This window comes from Athene noctua, chromosome 6 (assembly GCF_965140245.1).
Source record: "Athene noctua chromosome 6, bAthNoc1.hap1.1, whole genome shotgun sequence".
Classification (NCBI taxonomy): domain Eukaryota; kingdom Metazoa; phylum Chordata; class Aves; order Strigiformes; family Strigidae; genus Athene; species Athene noctua.
Genome location: NC_134042.1, coordinates 49,593,292 through 49,614,663, shown reverse-complemented (window position 1 = coordinate 49,614,663; position 21,372 = coordinate 49,593,292). Strand labels below are relative to the sequence as shown.

General features: G+C 48.1%; 1 protein-coding gene across 13 annotated transcripts; it reads right to left on the bottom strand.

Annotated features, from left to right (window-relative positions):
• Positions 1-33: 33 nt before the first annotated feature.
• On the bottom strand, positions 34-20,870 carry ERO1A (endoplasmic reticulum oxidoreductase 1 alpha). Of its 13 annotated transcripts, XM_074908946.1 has the most exons (16): positions 20,629-20,870; positions 13,600-13,719; positions 12,395-12,478; positions 10,472-10,510; positions 9,958-10,034; positions 9,793-9,866; positions 9,343-9,463; positions 8,554-8,595; positions 7,977-7,984; positions 6,279-6,305; positions 6,016-6,108; positions 3,908-4,154; positions 3,101-3,170; positions 2,651-2,737; positions 2,100-2,233; positions 34-1,201 (listed from the first exon to the last, which is right to left on the bottom strand). In XM_074908946.1, exons 1-16 carry the CDS (start codon positions 20,740-20,742, stop codon positions 1,141-1,143), a joined length of 1,398 nt encoding a protein of 465 aa, XP_074765047.1. In that variant the 5' UTR covers positions 20,743-20,870; the 3' UTR covers positions 34-1,140. The 13 variants fall into 13 exon arrangements, with proteins under 13 accessions (XP_074765047.1, XP_074765043.1, XP_074765044.1 ...); XM_074908942.1 differs by lacking the exon at positions 7,977-7,984 and having other exon boundaries at positions 8,537-8,595; positions 9,343-9,550; XM_074908943.1 differs by lacking the exon at positions 7,977-7,984 and having other exon boundaries at positions 8,537-8,595.
• Positions 20,871-21,372: the final 502 nt, after the last annotated feature.

The window sequence follows — 21,372 nt, the reverse complement described above, 5'->3', positions numbered from 1 at the left end:
ACCAAGCACTATGTTGAAATAAAAAACAAAACCAAAAACCCTTTCTGGGCTAGGTCACCACAGGCCTGGCTGCAGTTTGCTCGTGGTGGGAGCCAGCTGGGCTAGCTCCAGCTGTGATCCTGCAGCCCACCTTTGTTCTAGCCTGGGGCTCGCTCGGCTGGGCCGGCACAGGAGCCCAGGTGTGGCCAGTGACCACTGAAAGCTGCTTCTTGCTGGGCTCTGAGGGCTGAGCTGGACTCAGCAGGGCTCAGTCAGGGCCGGGGCCCAGCACATTGCCCTCTGCTCTGGCCTCCTCGCAGGGTCTTAAACCTGGTTGGGTGCAGAGCACGTGGAGGTGGTTTTGGTGAGGTTTTTGAAGCTCCTTTTTGCAGTCATGGTTTTCTGGGGAAGGTGGAGCAGCTTTCCTTCCGGTGTGCTTTATCCTCTGCTGGTTTTCAGGCTGGCTGCGGCCCAGAGGGATGCAGTGTTGCCCTCCTGCTCGTGAGGGCCAAGGCACAGTTCTAGATCTCAGTGCTTCCCTTATTTCCTTGCCCAGGTTTATCTACGCAGCTCATCTGGAGCACACGCAGCAGCACGTGCCCCTGGGGCATGTTTCTGGGGGGGCATGGGGTGAAAAGCCACATGGTGTCGGTCCTGTGGCAGCAAGCCTATCCTTTGCCCCCCTTGCAAGGGCAGATGGTGGCCTTGGGGCTGGCTCTGCCCCAGCTGCTTGGCCTTTGAGCAGCAAAAGTCTCTTGTAATTGTTTTTTAATGCTAGAAGTGAGGGGCTGGTTGGAAGCACAGAGCAGACAAGGAATTTTCCCCAAATTTATTCAGTGTCCCAGTTCTTACCCTACCTCCAGCTTCTGAAGGCAAAGAGAGAATCTAATCCATCAAAACAGTACAGCCCTCTTATAAACTTCTTTAAAGAATTATCTTCTAATATATAAAATAAACTTTACATATAGTCCCCACTTTTTCTTTTTTGTATAAAAGGTCTTTTTTCCCCCCTTGTACAAAATATTTGGCATCAGCAGGTTACAATCAACTGGTCTTCAGTGTGTTGTGGTTGAGAGTGTGACAGGATGATGGTGTTTGTCCATTTTTAGAGAACCCAGAACAGCCAAGCAGTAAAGCTTGAAGTCTCTTTCTCCAATGAATTCACCGCATATTTTGCAAGATGTTCCTAAAGTTTTCCAGTTCTCTAACGCTTGTTGAAATCCTGTGTGCAAGGGAAGCAAAAAGGGAAACATTAGAGCAACATATGCATCACGCCTTATTTAAAATTCAGAATAAAGGGACCGCTATAAAATAAAGCTTTAAGGAGCTCTTGGGAAGGGAGAATTTAGAATTTCAGCTAAATTAGGTTCTGGTTACAACCAGGCCCTTCACTAATTTCACAGACTCTAAAGCAAACACCGAGAGACACAGTGGAACAGGATGTTACAGCGAGCTCAGCAGTGATCAAACCCATTAACTAGAGGTCAAGGAACAGACCATAATATTACCAGCTGTGCAGGCAGGTCACAGTCTCCTTGCAATATAAGGTGTTTCTTCTAAAGGGTTTTTTGGTTGGGTGTTGGTGTTTTTTTGGTTTTGTGTTTTGTTGTTTTTTTTTTTGTTGAATCACCTATCTTGTATTTTGCCCCTGGAGCAGCAGCAAACACGCCGCATCAGACTGACACCACTATGGGGTAACCTATAACTGGTCTTGCAATTGTTTCTCCCTCCCAAAGGCCTCCTTTTCCCTCCTTTTCTGCCCAAAACTCTTCATCCTGGAGGACTGGTTTCCTGCTAAATTGCAACCAGGTGGAAGCAAGAAGCTTAAAGGAACACTCCAAAGCAAGCATAGAACAAGAGCAGCAACCTCGGGCTGGGGACACAGCTTCTTAAAAATCACCACCACCTTTGTATCATAATACAAACACTTTCTTGAATCCCTTAGAGAAATGCAGAGTATAAAAAGTTGTTTTAAATTGTTCCAGCTGTTGTACCCCTGCATTATCATCTGATATTTGACAGTGTCTGTCTGAGATCAGAGTGAGGAGTTCACACCCATACTGCTGATGAGAACCAAGTGTTTAAGCTTAAACAGAAAAAAAAAAAAGTCTCAAACTAACCTTCCAAAAGCATTAAATAAGGCAACGATTTCTTGTCTTGTCAGCTGGAATCCATAGGAAGGGCCGCTTTCAGGTATCTTTTCTATCAGACTTTCAGAAAAGAGGATCTTCAGCGCTGTACCCAGGCCCTGCGTCTGTGCACGACAAACGAGATCGTTTCATGGCGGGGAGACATCCAGGGCCTGACTCACAAGTTTAACTTCACTCCCCCCCTCCATCTTTGCAAGGATTCTTGTTGGCATCATCTCAAGAGAGCAAGACTTGGATTTCACTTCACACCACCCAGAGACAGGAGGAGAACAGAGCCGGGATGCTTTATATTTATTTAGCGTTACTGTGATCGCACGTAAAATTCAGCACAGATCTCAAACCCTTGGGTTTATAGCACCCTCCTCCTCGCTCTGCACCCCTGTAGCAGTTTAACCCCAACTCGGCCCGGCCCAGCAAGCTGGGCTCAGCACACAGCTTCCTGCCATGACTCCAGTATCCAGGAGCTGGCCCGTATCTAAGAACCGCGTCCGGCCGCGTCCCCCGCTGCCGACAAAGCTCACCTGCAGCTTCCCCCACAGGCGACATTTGAAGCAGCCAACACAGTCCATTATCTTAGAAATATTCTTAAAGTGTAGCCTAAATTCCTCCTAGGAGAAAAGATATTCAAGTTGATCGTGGTTACATGCTAATTAGGAACTTCTTCCATGTATTAATCTAAATCCAGCAATGTATTAAATCTGGAATTCAGGCTCAATTCAACGGGCCTGAGTTAGGAAACGCCTCCTGAAGGGGGGTGCTTGGCAGCCACTCACCACTCCTCAAGGCTCACCCTACGCTCTGTAGTTACCCACAAGTATCCAAACCATTCAGAAAGCAAAATGAACTGGAAATACCTGACCCAGTACCTTGAGCCTACTGGGGGCCCTTTCAGATCTACTATTACCCCAGACACACACCTGCAAATACTCTTTAGGTAGCATGTGCCCCAAAGGGAAGGGCTGGCCAATTACCTTTAGTTTTGCAGCTTCCTTTTTATTCCCTGCAAAGAATGAGTTTTCATCAAAATGCAGCGGGAAGGACCTGAAACAGAATGAAAAGAATTTTCTCTCTCCAGAGCTTGTACAGCTGAGGTGCAGACCCACAGGAGTATCTGGTTAGGTGTGTGGGGGAAACTGATGTCAGACACTGGACAGCTCTAGATGTATTTGAAGGGCAAGCTGCTTGTTTCTTAGATCTCTTGGAGGTTTTAAATCTCAACTTGCATCTCCCCTTGGAGACATTTCCAGCCATTGCTTTATGGCTTCTAAGCAACTGTAGTCTGTTTTCCAACAGACCTAAGGACTGGAGGCACAGGAGCGTGACAAGATAAAAGTCAAACACCGATCACATTAGGAGACACCCATTTCCTTCTGATTCTGGTATCTTCTGTTCCTCTTACTCCAAACTCTAACCAACATTTTTAGGATTTTTCTTTTTTTCCTAGTCAAAACCACAAAGCCGGTGCTGGTATTCCACAGATGAGTCAAACAGGTGGCCAGTTTCAGGGCTGACACACAGGCAGTTATTAAGTTCAATTCTGCTAAATCAAAAAGGCAGCCCAGACTATTAAACTGGGGGCCTAATTACTCTGTTTTGCAATTTGAATACAGGTACCAAGATACTCCCAGTGACACTATGCTACCGCACAAATCACACTATCCCACTGCGAGAACGACCCCAGAACCTGCTTTTCCAGGGGCTTTAAGCGAAAGGTTAAGCATGCTCAGAGATGCCAGGGTCAAAAGAGCGCATTCTCCCCGGGTACTGAATGTAATTACTTGGCCAGATGGAGAATTTCCAGCAATAGGTTTTTCATTTCCGCATCGTGACTTTTATTCCCCGTGTACAGCTGGAACGCCGGGCGCTCAAAGAACGGCAGCACTTTGGATAGGGCCCGCAGCTCTATCAGGTAGAGGAAATACAGGTTCTTGAGTCTTCTGGGACCTTCCCCTCTGGTGATGACTTCATCAAATCTCTGCTGGAACTCTGTAACGTTGGGGCCCCATTTCTTCTCTGACCATGTATCTGAGAGAGGAAAAAAACCCAAAAACCCAACCAGTGGCATGAGGCGGATGGGCATGGTTGTGGTTCACCTCCTCCCACCATCCCACTGAACGGGGACCCGTGACTCGAACCAGGGAGATCCGAGCTTTAGAATAGCCACAGCCCTTTCATGAACTGCAAATTGTTCAAAAGAATCGTGCTTTTAACCAAACTCAAAGGCCAACAAACGCGGAACTCCTGCAGGGCTTTGTTGGTTTGTTGAAAACATAAGCCAGGCTTAGAAGCAAAAGCTAAAAACGGTGGCTGCCCATTTTAAATGGAGTTATATCAGTTGAAGAGTTTCTCATCAGGTGAGCTGATGGTTTTTGAAACCTGTGGATGCTGGCGAGAGCTCAACATTCGCTACGAGTGACAAGGGCTGGATGGCAGTTGCAGGCGGGCTCTGAAGGTCCCTTCGTTCCTCCACTCCTGCCCACAAAAGCCACCGACCTGCTGCAGAACTCAGAAACGGTCTCTGCTTTAGGCTGAGCCTCTGCAGGGGTAGACTGGGCAGGCCTCTGGATCAGGCTGCTTCCCAGCACAGCGTGGGGGCCAGAGGTTGGAAGGCTCCCAGACCAACAGGGACATTGAGAGAATTCCTTCTGCTATGGAAATGCAGGAGAACAAAAGCAGGAGGAGACCAGGCTCTGTTTTCCATTATGAAGCCCACAGGTTTCACAAAGAATATTTCTGTTTGCTCATCCTATTGTGTACTTAAGATTTATATAAAGTATGTAGTGGAAGACATAATACAGTCATATCAAACTGCTGTATAAAAATGAAAAAATAGGAGAAGTTTTCTCTTCCAAATCCTCAGAGGATAACCAGTCCCAACTCTAGAGCCCAGGCAGGCTCTCAACAAGGTGACCATGGGGCGTCTGCAGGTGGAAACCCCTGCGTGGGCCCAAGCTGAGCCAAGGGGTGTCTCCTCCGAGCAGAGATCACCTTCCATAGCCTCTCCCCAACAGAGGCGATCCCTTCCTACACCAGCCAGACAAATGACGTGTACTTGGCTGCCTGTAGCCGACCTTATTTTCCTAATCCTCTCTGCAGTTCCAGCTCACTTCTTGCCTTTGATGTTTCTCTTGTTATTGTATCTCCCAACTCTAACCTAGTCTAACTCACATCAAGGCGAGGCCTACGTGGGCCGTAGAGACTTAACTATAATTACTTAGTTAAACCTAAATGACTTCTCCAAATTCCAACAGCTGTCTCTAAATCCACCCTTGATTTTTTGTAAGCTTTAGCAGAATAAAGGTGGTAGGCTTGGTCCACAACCACCACTCTAAACTACCAAATTCTTCGAGAAGTCAGCCAGAACCTGCACCCCACGCTGCAGGACGCAGCCTTTGGCCACACAAATCATGTTTTCACATCCCCCCTCGATTTTCAACCCCAGGGTTGAAATTTAGATTCCTCAGATAGCTACTGAAAGCACACAGAGAAAACAGAAATGGCAGGTGGAAATGGATTGAGGGTCTTGGGAAAGCCCAGCTGAGCATTTCGAAGTCTAGAAGAGATGATTGCTAAACTGACCATCATAAAGACGGGCTAGGAAGGGACAGCCTTGATATGCAGTCAGAAACCCACTCCAGAATAATCTTGGGGAAAAACCAGAAGGAATATGTGCTGGAAGTCTTGGTACAGAGCACAGCCCAGCCCTTTTCAGACCTGAAGGCCTGTGCTAACTGCCTTGCTAATTCTGTTACACAGTCCCTGCTGAGGGAGAGAAGAGAGGAGCCCAGAAGTAGGCTGGAACAGGCTCCAGGTGGCATTTAGCAGAGCCACAGAAGTGTCAGTTTAGGAGCGAGGCAGGAGAGCCAAGGCAGAAAGTAGCATTTACCTTGTAAAAGGTACCTGGCACTCAAATGGATGTTGATGCTTGCATGGAGACCAGAAACAAGTCTGTAGAAAGCTCGCTTCTCTACACAGACACCTGAAAAGAAATGGGCACTTCATGAGCCTGAAAACATTTGTTGAATTTTCCTCTCCTGGCTGTCAGACAGAAATCTAATCCCACCTGAGGGCAGTCAGTCCCTCCCACCCCCTCCCTGGCCGTTTTGCATTTATCTCAGGAAATTAATCAAGTTTAGAAAAAGGGATTACCTTGCAGCCACTTGTAAAACATATGCCCTGGAAAGAAAAGGAAAACAAGCACATCAGTTTGAGAGTACTATTCAAGACTGCTGCCCTGAAAGCACCTCTGAGGCCAGTCCCCAGAGGATCTCTGCCAACTCCAGTTTGTAGAAGCAGGGAGAGGAGCGTTAGAAGAGCGAGAAAACAGTTTTCCTCCCCATTCTTCTGACTGATGCTTCTTTCTGTAACACAGTGTGGCAGCAGCTAAACACAGCACGTGGCCTTTCCCAGTAAGGACTGGCAGGGGCAGAAGCACTGCAGAACATCACAGCATAGGGGGAAACAAGGACCACAGGTCACTTATCTTCTGGTAGGATGGGGAGACAGGTATTTTTATTAAAAATAAAACACTGCAATCAAGCATGTACAATTGCACAAGGCAGTGTTTCACACTGCCCCCTAATACATGCTTGAAAGTAATCTGGAGAACATAAAGATGGATTTGGAGATAATTTGGAGACAAAGACATGCCAGATACACAGGTCCAGCGCTTCAGAGGGCAAAGAGCTGCAGGGCACAGCTCCTGCCAAACGAGAGCCCCACAGGGCCTAAGGGAGTTGGGCACCCAGCTCCTACCAGCCATCATCCAGAGGCTGTTGGGACTAAAAGTCTTTGCAAAGCTCCAGCCTGAGAGCTGCTTTCTCAGCAATAACAAGTGCTGAAAAAAAACCAAACAACACCCCAACCAAAAGACACCCAAACCCACAACACAAGTCCTGCGAAGGTTTATGACACTTCACTGACTTGATTTTTCAAATGGGACTTGTACTCTTAAAAAAAAATAATCTGTTGATGGTTTTAAAGGCCCCCATGCAAGGCTGGGCTGGCCTCAGGGACAGGGAGCTCTGAGGGATCTCTCCACAGGATCCTGAACACAGCAGGATTTCAAGACAATTTCTGATTTTGCCTGAATAATGACTTTGCTAACCAGGTGCGTTATCTAATGGTACAGCTCGTGACAACAGAAATGTGGTGTCTTTATCACGCTATCAGTGAAAACAAACAAAGTGCCACTCACCTCCGTCATCTCCAGATGAAAAAAAGGCACAAGTGGTGGAGGGAGAGAAAAGAGCAGATAAAAATTACACATGACCAAAATTAAACTCCAAAGCACAAGCATTAAGATTGCTCCATTAATCTGCTCTGACAAGAAAAGGAGCCTCTCCAGGGAGGTTTAGAAATGTTCTGAACACAGAAAACATCATCTCAAACGGCAGCAGGGGATATACCAGATGAGCAATGCTACTGAATAACCTGACCAACGCAGGAGGGATCAATATTTGCAAAGGAAGTAAAACCACCAGACAGCTGAAGCAGAAACCAGAAAACAAGGGATGCAAATGTCTCCCTCTGCCAGAAATCTCCTGTATGACCTCTGGCAGGATGCTCAAAGACCTCATCCCCACTTCTTGCAGTTTATTAGTCGCTTGCAACAACTCTGGCAGGTGTCAGGTCCTCTATTTTCACATCCTCCTGCTTCCTCATTTGCAAAGCAGCCGTCCTTCCCTCTCCCCTCAGCATACCTGTATTATTTCATACTGATCTTGCCCTAAACAGAGCTGGTCAAGGGAAGGACTGATATTTTAAAGGACACTGTACATCTCCTTCACCAGGGCCGCTCCTGAAGCAGCTCTTCTTTGCACAAGGGTCAAGGGAGGGGAAGGGCACCTCCACAGCTTGGGGAAAAGCAAGAGATCACCCCAGAGGGTACTGCTGGAGGGATGTTCAGGTCAAACGAATGGGGAGTGGGGTCAATGATGTTCCAGATGTCTGGGCAGGATGGGGCATCAGGAGACATGGGGTCTCCTGACAGCCTTGGGCAAGAAGCTCAGCTTCCAAAACCCTTCCCCACTCTTTTACACTGTCTGGCTTTAGCCTCCAGGGCAGAGTTTCTCTTACTGGATGGTTTCCACAGAGGATCCCAGTCAGGTTCTCATTTCAGACCATCACAGAGGGTTTGGCATTGCCAAGTGCAGAAACCAGGGACCCGGGAAGAGCTCAGGGTTCAGTCCTGCTCCTAGTCTCTCCAAAACTCACATTCCTTCCAGGAATGGAGGAGACTTCCTTTCTCTGTGATGGATGCTAGAGAGCCACACTTCCAGGTGCCCTTGTGTTACCCATAAAATTCTACACTTGATCAAGCGCTACAACATATTTCACATTCAGTAGAAGTAGCTCAGAGAGCATTTAGTGTTTGTGGAGCTAGGATCAGTACACTACTAAACCACTTAGTGAGACAGATGACTCACCTCTACCAGATGCCAAAGGTCTTTTTACATTCTGAGGCCTAAGGAAAAAAAAAATAAAATTCATTAAGATAGGTAAATAAGTGACTGTCTTATTTCTGTGCAGAAACACAGCACAGCAGAAGTAGTTATTACTCTGCAGTCAGCCTAAGGAATTCTTAGATTTCCTTCTGTGCATTAGCTTTTCTCAGACAGGAAAGGGGTAGAGCAAAATGTGGCTTTCTCCCCCCCCTCCCTCCTTCTTTCTTTGTAAAGAACCGCTAGGAAAACCCAAGTGTCTACAGAGGTGCTAGTGGACATGATCCCACGGCCTGGGTGCAACACGGTATGTTACTACGAACAGGGAGGAAATCACTAGAGATCCCAGCAGGCAAGACCACAGTCCAGCACCCACCCGTACAATGTGTCAGCCCCAGAGGTGCCCACAGCAGAATTCAAACTGGGCAGGGACTGGGGAGAGTGCTCCCTGCAACAGCCAGGGAGGACTGGACTGGGTGCCCAGGAGCACATCGCATGAGGGATGCGCCCCACCCCGCCAGGCTGCTGGTGCACCCTGTGGCAGGGCTCACACCAGAGCCCACACCAGGGCAAGCTGTGGTCTGAAGGACAGCCAAGGGGGGCTCGTGGGGCAGCCGCATGGCTCGTCCCCTCCTCTGACAGCCTGCACTGCACAGGCATTGCGGCAAGAATAGGAGGATGGGGACTAGTGGAGCAGCCAAAGCACCTGCAGCCCTGCTGTAAGAGTCAGCACCTGTAGGCTCGCGGAACCTCTCTCCCAAAGCACCTACTTGAAGCAGTTTTCTTCATAAATACTGTTCCAAATTTTCCAGGCGTCTGGCCCTTTGTAGCCAGTATAGCGTTCTGGATTCAAGAGTAAATCCACGTACTCCGCGTCGGGAGAAGAGATATCTGCGAAGCAGAGTGCAGAGTCAGTGACAAAAACTTCTGCAGGAACATGCCATCTTCCCAGGCTGATCCCTTCATATCCCCAACAGTCTTGCAGAGACACCAGCTCCACCCTCTACAGGCAGGTGAATAATATTTGCTACATAATATTTCCACTGTATTATTTCCAAAATACTGAGGGGTGGGTGGGTGTGTGTGTGTGCGTGGTGGAAAAGAGAAGAAATGCTATCTACACTCCAGGCTTGCTGAAATATCACACACTGGCCTGAAAGTTCTGCAGAGGTGTTTAAAATCCCATTACAAGACTTGTCAGATCAAACAGGTCCCTATACCATCAGCTTCGCAGAAGCTGTCTGAAGAGTCATCGTGCCGACTCCACCGAAGCACGGCCTGCTGGGTTTCCTTGCTGCAAGAAAAGTGGAAAAAGACTGTCAGAAAGAGCACAGATACAAGGTTTCCTTCAAGACAAGGAAAGACTGTGGAAAACAAAGTCAAACCTCAGAGAGCCATCAACAGCTCCGAGCCTCTTGGCTTCTTCACATTCTTCAGCAAGGTTACTGGCTTCTTCTGAATACTGAGTTGAAAAACAAAGGGGTGGGGAGAGAGGAAGATTAAAAAGCAGTTTTTCTGCTGTTACAATTCCACCTTTAATGCACTAACCAGTTTAAGCATCAGAAACACTTTTATGATTCATCCCACCCTGTATTTCCACAGGATGTCTGCAGATATTCAGAGGCTTATGCAATTGTGATGACTGTTGCAGGGACTCACAGCAGCCTCTGGCACTGCCACAGGAGCAATTTGTGCCTGACGACACGGGCTCGTGGAGAAGTCTGCTAAACTGCTCTGCGTTCGTGGAGGGGAATACCTGACACCAGGACAGCTCCCTCAAAGGCTCCACAGCATGCCAAACACTTAAAAAGGGTAAAAATTTAGCCATAAATACTGCCCGTTTGATTAAGGCTGCAGTGACACAAATCTGTGTCATTTTGTGCATGCAGACACACCTACCTTGTAACTTCCAGATCTGATTCCATCAGGGACTTCATCCTGAAAGACAGAATTAAGCCTGTGCTACACGTGGGGCTGATGTGTGATCTTTGAGAAAGATTAGGAAGGTTACCACAGTTTCTAGAAGGTAATCAAAGCGCTCAGCTCAGCTTACAACACTTTCCTGTTTCTGGCTCCTCCACAGACTAAGGTGGAGCAATATTCTTGGTGTTTTATTTTGATTTTTCACAAGTCTCCTCTTCTCAAAAGGTCAGCAGCCTTCCACAGGTGCTACGCCAGGTTATGTTTTGCTTACCCAAGCGTGAAGTTGGGGAAGCCAACATAAACTTCAGAGGAGCTGGAGTTGCCTCTGGTCAGCTGGTGGCTGACATCCTGTATCCCAGTGATGCTGCTGCTCCTGGCAGGAGCCCAGTCACCTCCTTAGATATTGCATGTCATTCAAACACTTCCCTTCTACCACTTCATCACATAATGTCAGGCTTGTCAGCCCCACAGAGCCCGAGCAGTACACACAAGACAATCAGGCCCTAAATTGTCCTCCACTTCCATTTCCTCCACCAGCAGGAAGGCAATAAAACCACTTCTACGCTGCTGGAGCAAATACTATGATGGCAAGCAGCACAGGAAGGGAAAGATTAAGCAATGAATAAGAGTTATTTTTGTTGCTTCCAAAATGAAATGGACCCAAATCAAAATAATTAAAACCAGCAGTGACACAGACAGTTCTTAAAATAAGAACAACTTCTAGCCACTACTAACATAATTGTAACATTACTCCGTCACATTGGTCATACTCATTACCAAAAACATCCTTTTTAAGGAAAAAAGTAAACAATATTTAGGGTTGAGAACAAAAAAAATCATCATTCTATTTTGGGTCTGTAATAGGTGCTTTTTGAAGACTAGGGAAGCAGAGGGCACTTGTTTCAGGGGTAGGGTAGTTGCTGAAAAAACAAATGAATTTAATGTATGTATCAGAATTTAAGTGATGCCCACACACCCCTGTACCAGATTGTTTCAAGGTGTCGTATCAACCAAGATTTTTTTTTTTTTTTCAGCTAACAATTACACTCTGTCAGGTTATCACAGAATTGCCAGGTGAGGGGGACAGACACCCGTTTCACTGCAGCACACTAAGTCATAATGTGAAAAGAAACCAGCGAGTTAGGAAAAATGGGTGCAGGTAGGGACAGGAGGGCTCTCTCGCCCCACACCCATCACCCTGTCAGCAGGGTGTACCCTGTGCACCGTTAGTGTCCACTGTGACTGCTCTAGAGACCCAGGAACGAGAGCAGAAGCCAGGCTGGGTGGTGTTTTCACCATCCCTATCAACCCAGCGACCAAGTTCTGATTCTCTCACTTTCTCATCCCCTTCTTTTCAGGCAGACACCTGCAGTCAAGATGTTTTCTTTTAGCTCAGCTAACAAACCCCTTTTGTCCAGGATACGGGGACAAGGGCGTTTGCTTTTGTGCTGGGAAACAGGACTCTGGAAGAGCCATTTCACGTATACAGAGGGCTGGAAAGGTCAAATTTGTCAGCCAAAACTGCAAACCACAGCGTAGCTCTCAGGCCAACAGCGTGAACATCCTGGCAATTAAGACAAGAGGCACTTCCTGTAATGACAGTGGAACTGCCCAAGAATTGTCTCACTAATACCAAAAATAGAGGGATTAGGTCAAGTTTTTGGTCATTCATGGAGGGTCAGCTATTAAAAGCCTAGCTTTTCTTTCAGTTTTCAGAATTCAACATTTGGGCTTTTCTCACAGGTACCAGTATGACTGCACCTAAGAAAGCTCCATCAGAGCCACAGTTTTGCTATGGCTACAATAACAAGAAAAAAATCAGTCCTTTGCCTGCTTCTTCTTCTTGCCCTGCAAGAGCCAAATATAGAAAAGAGGTAAAAGAACAGATTTGGTACTTACAGATGGGCAGGGCTTTACGGCACAGTCTCTTATTCCACAGTGACTGTTGTCATTCCAAAAGGGACAAGGTTTCTTTAAGTTTACCTACAAATAATATATTATCCTATTACACATTTCCTCCATGCAACCAAGCCGACCTTCCACACCACAGTTTACCAACACACATCTTCAGTGCCTTAGTGTAAGACTTCAGATAACAAGAATTAGCTCATGGTTGAGTGCAGTGAGAGTTGAAACAGATAGTTATTTATCTTAAAGGGACTGAGGTGTGTTTGTGGTAACACAGGGGACAGGACACCCAGGCCACCGACTCCTAATCGCATCCTGAGGCTCCTGCTGAGCAATGACAAACTGGGGTTTGGGCAGGGGGGTTGTACCCTTTAAGGGCCAACAGTTACTCCAGGGCAATCTTTGGCCTTGGAATGTTGTTCAGTTCATTCTCCGGGAATCTTAAGGGAAGTTCTTTCCCCACTGATTTAGTTTCCTTGTTTGGGGCATCTTAGGACTACAGCCTGCCTCCCTGTTAGAGGAGCAGGAAGAGGATGTGCTGAGCCTTGCTGCCACTCTCCTGTGGCCAGAGCACAGGTCTTCTGCTGTCAAGTCATCTGTGTGTCGGGCTGTTAAGTGTGCAAGGGCTTGACAGGAACAAATAATTCCTTGGCATTTACCAAACTGATTGCTATCGCTCCTGTCCTTGTTATCAGGACTGGTTATTCTTTTAATCTTTGCTCCGCTGTTTCTTCTGGTGCTTTCACACACAAACATGCATCATTCAGACCAATCTTACTATTTCTGTTCCAAATCCCAGAGCTGGAAGGGGAAAGGACATTAACTTCTTGAACAAATCTTAAGTCTTTCTTTTCTGTGAGTTGGTATCAAGTATCATTCTTCTAAAACAATTAACATTTACCAAGATTTTGTTTGAGCTAGATGATCACTGCAGATCCTTTCCGACTAGAATTACTCTATTCTCTATCTTTAAAAAAAACCCCATGTAATTTATTTTCAAAGTGTTGTATCACATTAAGATTCTCCTGACAACAGAAGAGTCACACTTGCTGACTGCATTGTTAAAAATCAGTACTAAAAAGGGGGTGCTTGATTTTAAAAGACGAGCATAACTTCAGGGAAGATTGTTTTTTAAAATAAGAAGCAGCAGCATACAAAACTAAGGCAATAATATAATTTTTGCATGAGGAAATTACCTTGTAGTATCTAAAATAGTCACTTTCAAGAAGTTCATTCAGTCTAGGAAAAAGCTTGTAGTTGTTGAAGGCATCAATGGTTTCTACATCACAGGTGCAGTCATCTAAATGACCAGTAACCTGTTGGATTAAAAAAACAACAACAAAAAGAATATTAACAATTTAGCCAGTACTTTTAAACACTGCAGACAATAAAACAATTCACTTCTTTTTTTCTTTTGCCAGTGAATCAACTAGTTCAATTTAACGAGAATTAAACAACATTAAACCTAGCTCTGCTGAATAGGCAGAGAATTTCTTTTGACGCACCCTTTAGGATGCATCCCGTACTTGTTGTTTGGGGGGAGGCTGTTTTATTTGGGAACAATTTTCCTCTAACACACATTGATATATTAGAATTCACTAAGGCAGACGGGCACTTCCGTCTCTAAAAAGCAGAGATGACAGACACATTGAACTAGACTGTCACACACACACACACAGAGCCCTTTGTCCACACATCAGACACGGTTGTGCAGATGGCAGATGTTTCTGTCAGGGCCAAATCCAGCACGATGCTGGGTACCGGCTGCTGTGACAGCTCTGAGCCACCCGCACTGCCAGCTCAGGTTCCTGTTTGAGACCAGCCTCAGGATGTCACTCTCGTACAGATGAGAGCTGGCGTTTGCATAAGGGACCAGTTAGGCAACAATAATGCCACCGAAGATTACAGCGCTCAAAGAAAGTCCTTGTTGTTAACCAGCTGCGCTGCAGCCATTTGTTTGATTTAATCAGAACCACAGCAACTGCAACAGTCTCTCTCCCCGCCTCAGAGAGCCATTTGGCAAGAAAACGTTTGTTCTAAATCTGATGTAGAAAGCCAATACTTCTTGCATCGTCCTGAACAACTCAACAAGCTGTGTGCAAGCCCTGAAGGAAAAAAAAAACCCAACCAACAAACAAAACACAACAACATAGCACCAATTCAGCTATGTCTCTCTGACACGTAGATTACTGTCTGGATGACAAAGCTACACAACACAGAAGTAGTTTTGCTTCCCCCACACCCCCTGACGAGTACTTGGGGAAATCACCCTGGCCAAATCAAGTATTGGTACTCATTCACTCTTAACAACACACCAGGGATTATTTTCCTGGATGTTGAAGTAGCAATACAACATGTGGCAAGCTGCTATTCCCCAGTATCAGATAAATTCAGGGTTTTAAGATCAGGCAGTTGTTTTAAATCAGTATTAACTTATGAAGCGAAGAATGGGATGTTTGCCAGTGTTTGTGATAAGAAATCCTCTTGCCACTTTGTCCCAGAAAGCCTACGAAATCCTGGCAGCAGGCAGCACAGAAATGACATACCCCAACAGGATGCTGTTTTGGGGGGTTAAGCCCAGGCTCTGCCTTCTCTCTGTGCACAAGAAAGCTGGAAGCAGACAAGCAGAATAACCCTGGAAACATCAGCAAGGGCAGCCCCTGTGAAGTTGTGACAGGGCACACTGCCCAGTGGTAGCATAAAAGGTCCCCTGGGGAGGCCAGGAACAAATAGGGAGATGGGGGATGCACAAGATCTAAAAAACATTGGATTGTATTTAAGGGGCTCCCCTCTTTTGACTTTTAAAGCACCCAACCAGCTTGAGGGCTGCTGAACACCCTGGGACAGCAAACAGAAGCAGGAAACACCCTTCTTGAAGGAAAGGCAGCAGATGACCGAAGGCATGGGCATCTCAGCAGTCAGACCCAGAAAAAGGAGTAAAATCCTGTAAGCCTCAGGAAAAAGCCTCCATGAATCCAAAGCAAAGGTGCAACTCCTGCTTTTGCAATTAGGGAAAAGTATGTACTGAGAGAAAAGAGAGCGCCACGTGAGAAGCATGAGCCACCCGCCTTGACGCATTTCCGGAGAGCCCTCAGATAATTCAGCAACAGCTACACATCAACTTAAATAAAACTATTATAATTACTACTGTGGAAATAAAGCTCCTGGCCTTCCTTCCGAGAAGGAGGGGAGAAATGGAGCGCTTGCCCTCAAAGCACACAGTCACATGAAATGGGGAGGTGGGGGGAAAAAATATAACCTGTGGATTAAGCCTATCACACCTTAAAGGTAAGAGCAAGTTTCTTCCTGCCAGCCTGGACAGAGAGGGAAGGAATCAAGACCGAGGCTGGTCCTTAGCAGGAATCAGTATTTTGGAAACAGATTTTTTTCTCAAAAGGGCTTTGATATTTTGGACGCTGATTTTAAGGGGGAATGAAGGGAAATCTATCTGAGCATGTCAGAATGCCCCACTCCACTGGAGCAAACTGCTTTGGTTAAGGCACCACGACTTCTATCTCTAGTGTTCCCATTGAAGCCCACTGCCTGGTCCTCACACACATTCTGTCAGGCGTTTTGCAAGGTAATGAAGATTAACAGCATAGCAATTAAGCTTTCCACTAGCCTGAATCACTCTGTAAAAAAAAAAAAAAAAACAAACCCCAAACAAAACGCAATTTGCTAATCCAGTTACCCAATTTAAAGCTGTTTCAAAATTAAAAAAAAAACCAAACCAACCACAACATAAAAGCAATCAAGCACATTTTTTACTTCCTGGAAACTTGGCATCCTTTGAGGCAGGCACCTTATAGATTGGGTCTAAAAGTGGCCTACAAAAAGACTGTGGATAATCTTCAGCTGCTTTCTGTATCCATGCTAGACAAACATGTCACTCCAATGGGATGACATCCCCATAAGAGCACCCAGCCATGGTGCAAACACACACACACCATTTGCACCAGGCTTATCTAGCACCCAATTCAAGCCAGAACCAACCTGGCAAAACATCAGCCTGAAAATAATCCAGGGTGAAGCACTCCCACAGTATTCAAGAGTCGATGGGAGTCATGCTTTGGAGATCTCAAATTATCCACTGCTCAGTTTAGAAAAGCATTGGTGGGAAGATCAGCCACAACCCCACCAAGAACATGCCTGGGGGGGCAGCACAGGCAAAGGGGGGTGCTGGGGAAAACTTGAGCTCTGCTTAAGTTAGAGGGAAAACTTCTTTCTCCGAGGATTTCAGTCAGACTGTGCAGAATGAGGCAATTTCTCTAGCCAGCTTACCTTCCTGTTCTGCCTCCTAAGGCTGCTGAGAAAGCTCAGCCAGGCCTGGTGACAGCGCCGGCGTGTGCCCAGCCTACCAACACTCACAGCCAAGGGAGTACAGAAATCAGAATATCCACTCTCCTCAGAGACCAAGGTGAAAGAAAGCCCCAGCGATGATACCACCAAACAGCCCTGACCCGCTTTAAGACATGGGGAAGAGGGCAGTATCAGATCACTTGGCAGGGCATGCTCTTCACCCCAGAAGTTCCCTCTTGCTCTGTGACCGCCTGCCACCCCAGAACCTGTTTCTTTCATCCCTGCACGCACCCAAGAGACTCATTTGTTTTGGACTTCAATTCCTGCTATCAGAGCAGTTGAGCTACAGCATGTGTCAAACATGCCCTGCAATGGGTGGTGCCTTAAAACACTTTCTCCCCACCTCCCTAAAATACTTATCTACATCTTCAGCCTGTAGTAATCAGAACAGTTCTTTAAGATGAAACAGAAATTGATCCAGTCCCAAACATGTGCCATGTGCTTGCCGGCACCTGTGAATCACTGAGCTGCACAGCCACGACGGGTTTCGCTCCACCCAGCAGAGGTGGGAGAGCCTGGCATGAGACTGAGGGGCAGGGCTGGGTTTGCCCAGTGGGAGGAGACGCAACGGAGCCACTGGGACAGACAAGACACAAGAGGCTCCGGCTGCTGAGTAAGCAGGGAGGAAGGTGTTCGCCTGGAACCTCCACAACAGCCACTCTCAATCGCTTAACACCAATGTACCCGCCTCGTGTGCGTAACAGCTTGGAACACCACCACACGTGGACTCCACCTAACACCCGGGTTTGGCTTTTGCTCCATCTTCCTCTACCTCCATCCCAGGCTCCCAATGGGTCCGCTCTCCTCACCTCTTTCTGCTTCCCTACAGCGTCACAGATCCCTGGGCAGTGCATTGACGGCTTGCTTCTCTTGCTGGGGGCTCCGTCCCAGACCCACACACCATCACCCACTACACAGCTGGGCAGGAAAGAAGGCAAACCCTTCTGCATCTCCCGTTTGCAGCTACCCTAGGGCACAGCGAAGGGACTACCACAGTAGCGAAGGGACTACCACAGTAGCGAAGGGACTACCACAGTAGCGAAGGGACTACCACAGTAGCGAAGGGACTACCACAGTAGCGAAGGGACTACCACAGTAGCGAAGGGACTACCACAGTAGCGAAGGAGTTGCTTTTAGCCTGTACCAACCTCACCGACAGCTGCCTGCCCTTCTGAACAAGCCACACCAGTCCCAGGCTGCTGGCAAGCAGACGCTTTCCCCGCTGCCCCAGCAGAAGTTTCCCTGCAGTCGCCCTGCATAGGTGCTCGGTGGCTCTGCCTGCCCGCAGCACCCAGCCCAGCTAGGTCTCCCTCTCATCCTTGCCCGCACACTTGGAGCAAGTAGCCACTAGCCAGTCACGCCCAGCATCTGCCCTGGAAGCTGTGTATGTTGGCCCAGGCACTTTCTCCCCCATCTTTTGCCCAGAAAACAAGGACTGGGGCTTCCGGAGCTCACACAGAAGCAAACCTCATATGGGAGCCTCAGGATGGGGTCAAACTGCAGAGGCTGAAGTGCTGTCAGATGGTACCTCCAAGCATCTGCAAGCAAAGAAGGATCTGCAGCTGCTCTGTGCTGTGTGAAGTGACCTCTGAAGCCACCCCCTCCTGAGATTGGGAACCCTGCTAGGTATGAATTCCTGCCCTGAAGGCTGTTGGGCGAACACCAATTCAAGAACGCAAAAGCAGCTTGAAAGTCTGTTCAGGTAACAGCAAGGTAACTCTCGGTGCGCGGGCTCCCCCTTAATGACAGTGTACTGGCCACAGAAACACCCCCCGAAGGAAAGCGGCCCTCGGCCAGCCCAGAAACCTCATCAAAGTCCCAGTCTGCCAAACACCTGCAGCACATCCTTAATGCAGCTACGTCAGTCTGTAAACAGCAAATGAGTAATAATTACTAGGAATATGGAGAATTGATTCATGGCTGACTACAGCATTAATGCAAACAGGAATATCTGGGTGGGGGATGAGCCGCCTGTAAAGTTCGAGGGAACTCCGATATGGAAATGTTACTCAGCACTAATGAGACAGATTGGAAAGCAGAAACAGTATGTGAAAACTGAAGTGTTTTTAGTAACAGATGGATGATTCTAATAAGAGTTTCAGGACTGGTTAGCAACCTCTCCAAGTAAATGAAGAGCTAAAAACAAGTCCAAAAAATGCAGGTGAGGCATTGCTCTTAGTAGAGACAAGGGTGCAACACCCACTCCAGAATGATGGCCCGCTGAAGTCAGCGTGTGAAATACTGCTAGAGCAAGCGCTCGCAAAAGTGCCTCTTGTCAACTGTCCCAACACGGGCTGACAGATGAGCCAAGGCTCTTCCGTTCACCCTACATCAAGGTTTCTTAATCTGACAAGCTGTCTCAAGAGATGGTTTGCAGGAGGAAGCCAAAAACTATACCCAGGCCTTCAAGTATACAAACAAAGGAGGGGAAAACGCACCATTTAAGGCTTGCCTTATATTTTATTTGGTGGTAAGTAAGAACCACCAGACCAGTTCTGCACAAGATGATCAGCAGATTATTTTCTACAGAAAGAGGAGGCAGCCCTCGAGTGTGTTTTTTAAAGGTTAGGTGGTTAGTAAGGCTGAGAAATGCTGCCCTACATAACACACCGTCCCAAAGGCAATCAAGTCTGAAAAAAAAAAAAAATCTTGAACATGAACACTTGTACTGAAAACTAAACCAAAGCACATGCTACCTCATAAACAATAAGTGTGTTGCAACAAACCAAGAGTTTACAAAATACAATGGAAGTTCCTCCTACCTAAGGCAAACAGCCTGAAAGCCACTGCTAAGCCAGAGTGTCCCTTTAGTGGTTAAGGCTTCGTATCCTGTACCACACTCCTCACTCAGACTTCAGCCCTCAGGAGACAAACTTCACTGCAAAGCAGGAAGCATACAAGCAGAAACCCAACAGAGAATCAGCAGTTCTTTATCAGCATAGCTTGTATTTCCCATTTCCACATGAAACTGAAGTGCGAGGAGCCTCCCTGAAGGCAAAGCCAAAGCCAAGTGCACAATCACATTTGTTTTCCTTCTCCGGTCTCAATTTCTAACTCACATTTAAGCACTAAAGTTTTAATCTAGCAAGAGTAGGCTTTATAATTGCTTCCTTTTTTAAAACGCAACAAAAAGAAAGCACTAAATACACTGTACCATGCTCACTCCTTGATCTTGCAAATGTGCTTGTGCAAAATTAAGTCAAAAGGAATCTGTGTAGTGACTGTTCTCCCAAATCCTCCTCACTCAGTTGACTATACCCTGTTCTCTCATTCCTGGACATCAACAGAGAAGGGTAACAAACCTGCCACATCAACAAGGGGAACTAACCCTGGAAGAGCTTTACAGAAGGGCAGCTCAGTTCACCCCTGGGCATGGCAGGGTAGCAGGCACCTGCTGCAGCCACGCTCCCTTCTGGCCAGCGGAGCTGGGAGGAACAGCAAGGCAGACCTGCAGAAGAGGCGATGAGGCAGCTCCCAGACTTTATAGCAACACACATCCCTCAAACATCCGATGAGAGACACCTGGGTGGTTAGGGGAGAACTGCTCCCCTGGCTGAAACACTCACCTTTCCTGCTGGGGGCAGGGAGAGAACACAGTTAAGAAAGCAACGCAGAGGACACAGTAGGTAAAAGTTCCTCTTTCCTCTAGCCACCTCCCAACAGACTTTCCGATGCTCGCCCAAGAGTCGAAGCAGTGAGGTACCCGCACTCAGGGCTGCTCACAAGAGCGCCCGCACCCCCCCACCCCGAGAGCGTGTGTCTGTGTGTGTCTGTGTGTGTCTGTGTGTGTCTGTGTGTGTCTGTGTGTGTCTGTGTGTGTCTGTGTGTGTCTGTGTGTGTCTGTGTCCGCCCCCCGCAGAACCCACCTGGCAGAAGCAGCGTCGTTCCGCCACGCTGGGCGGCCCACGGGGCACCACCGGCAACAGGAGAACGGCGAATCCCACCGCTCGCAACAGCAGCAGCCCGCTACCCGCCGCCATCTCACCGCGCCAGCTCCCCCGCCGTCACCGCCACCGGCTGAAGAAGCCGCGCAGCGCCGCGCACCGCCCCTCGCCGGGGGCGCGGCTGCCGCCGGCTACGCGCCTCGCCGCACGCAGCCCGGCCCGGCCCGGCCCGCGGGGCTGCCCGCTGCGGAAGGGCGTCCGGATCCTCGGAGGGCAGCGGGGAGGTGCCCCCGGGGAAAGCTGCCCAATTTCTGGCCCGCCGTGACTCATTCGTGCCGGGATGGGGTGGCCCTGCCGGCAGACGGGTGAAGGCCAGCCCAGGGTCGGAGCCCCACGCCCGCGGAGGTGCCTCCCGACCGCTGGCAAGAGCCAGGAGCCCTCTCCAGTGACCTGGCGCTGCTGGGTGGGCACTGGCCCCCCCAGTTTTGCCTCCAGTGTCAGCACCGAAGGCACCCCGGTGTCCCAAGAGGGACACATGACCGGTGCAGGTCTTCTCCTGGCAGTGCCCTGGGTGTTCCCCAGCCCACACAGAGCAAAGGGCAGCAGCTGGCCCTGCTCTGCAGAAGGTGCCAGCAAGTCGCGCTCCCCCCCTCCCTTCATCCCTCCCTCCCTCCGAGCAGGAGGGTGAGGACATGCAGCCTGGGGCACAGGGAACAGTCCCCGGCC

Coding starts and splice junctions, on each gene's coding strand:
- ERO1A (XM_074908942.1), bottom strand. CDS start 20,742: ATGGCGGCGGGTAGCGGGCTGCTGCTGTTGCGAGCGGTGGGATTCGCC. Junction 10,511..12,394: donor CCGTAAAGCCCTGCCCATCT/GTAAGTACCAAA, acceptor TCTGTCTTTCAG/GATGAAGTCCCTGATGGAAT. Junction 9,551..9,792: donor CAGCTTCTGCGAAGCTGATG/GTATAGGGACCT, acceptor TGTCTCTGCAAG/ACTGTTGGGGATATGAAGGG.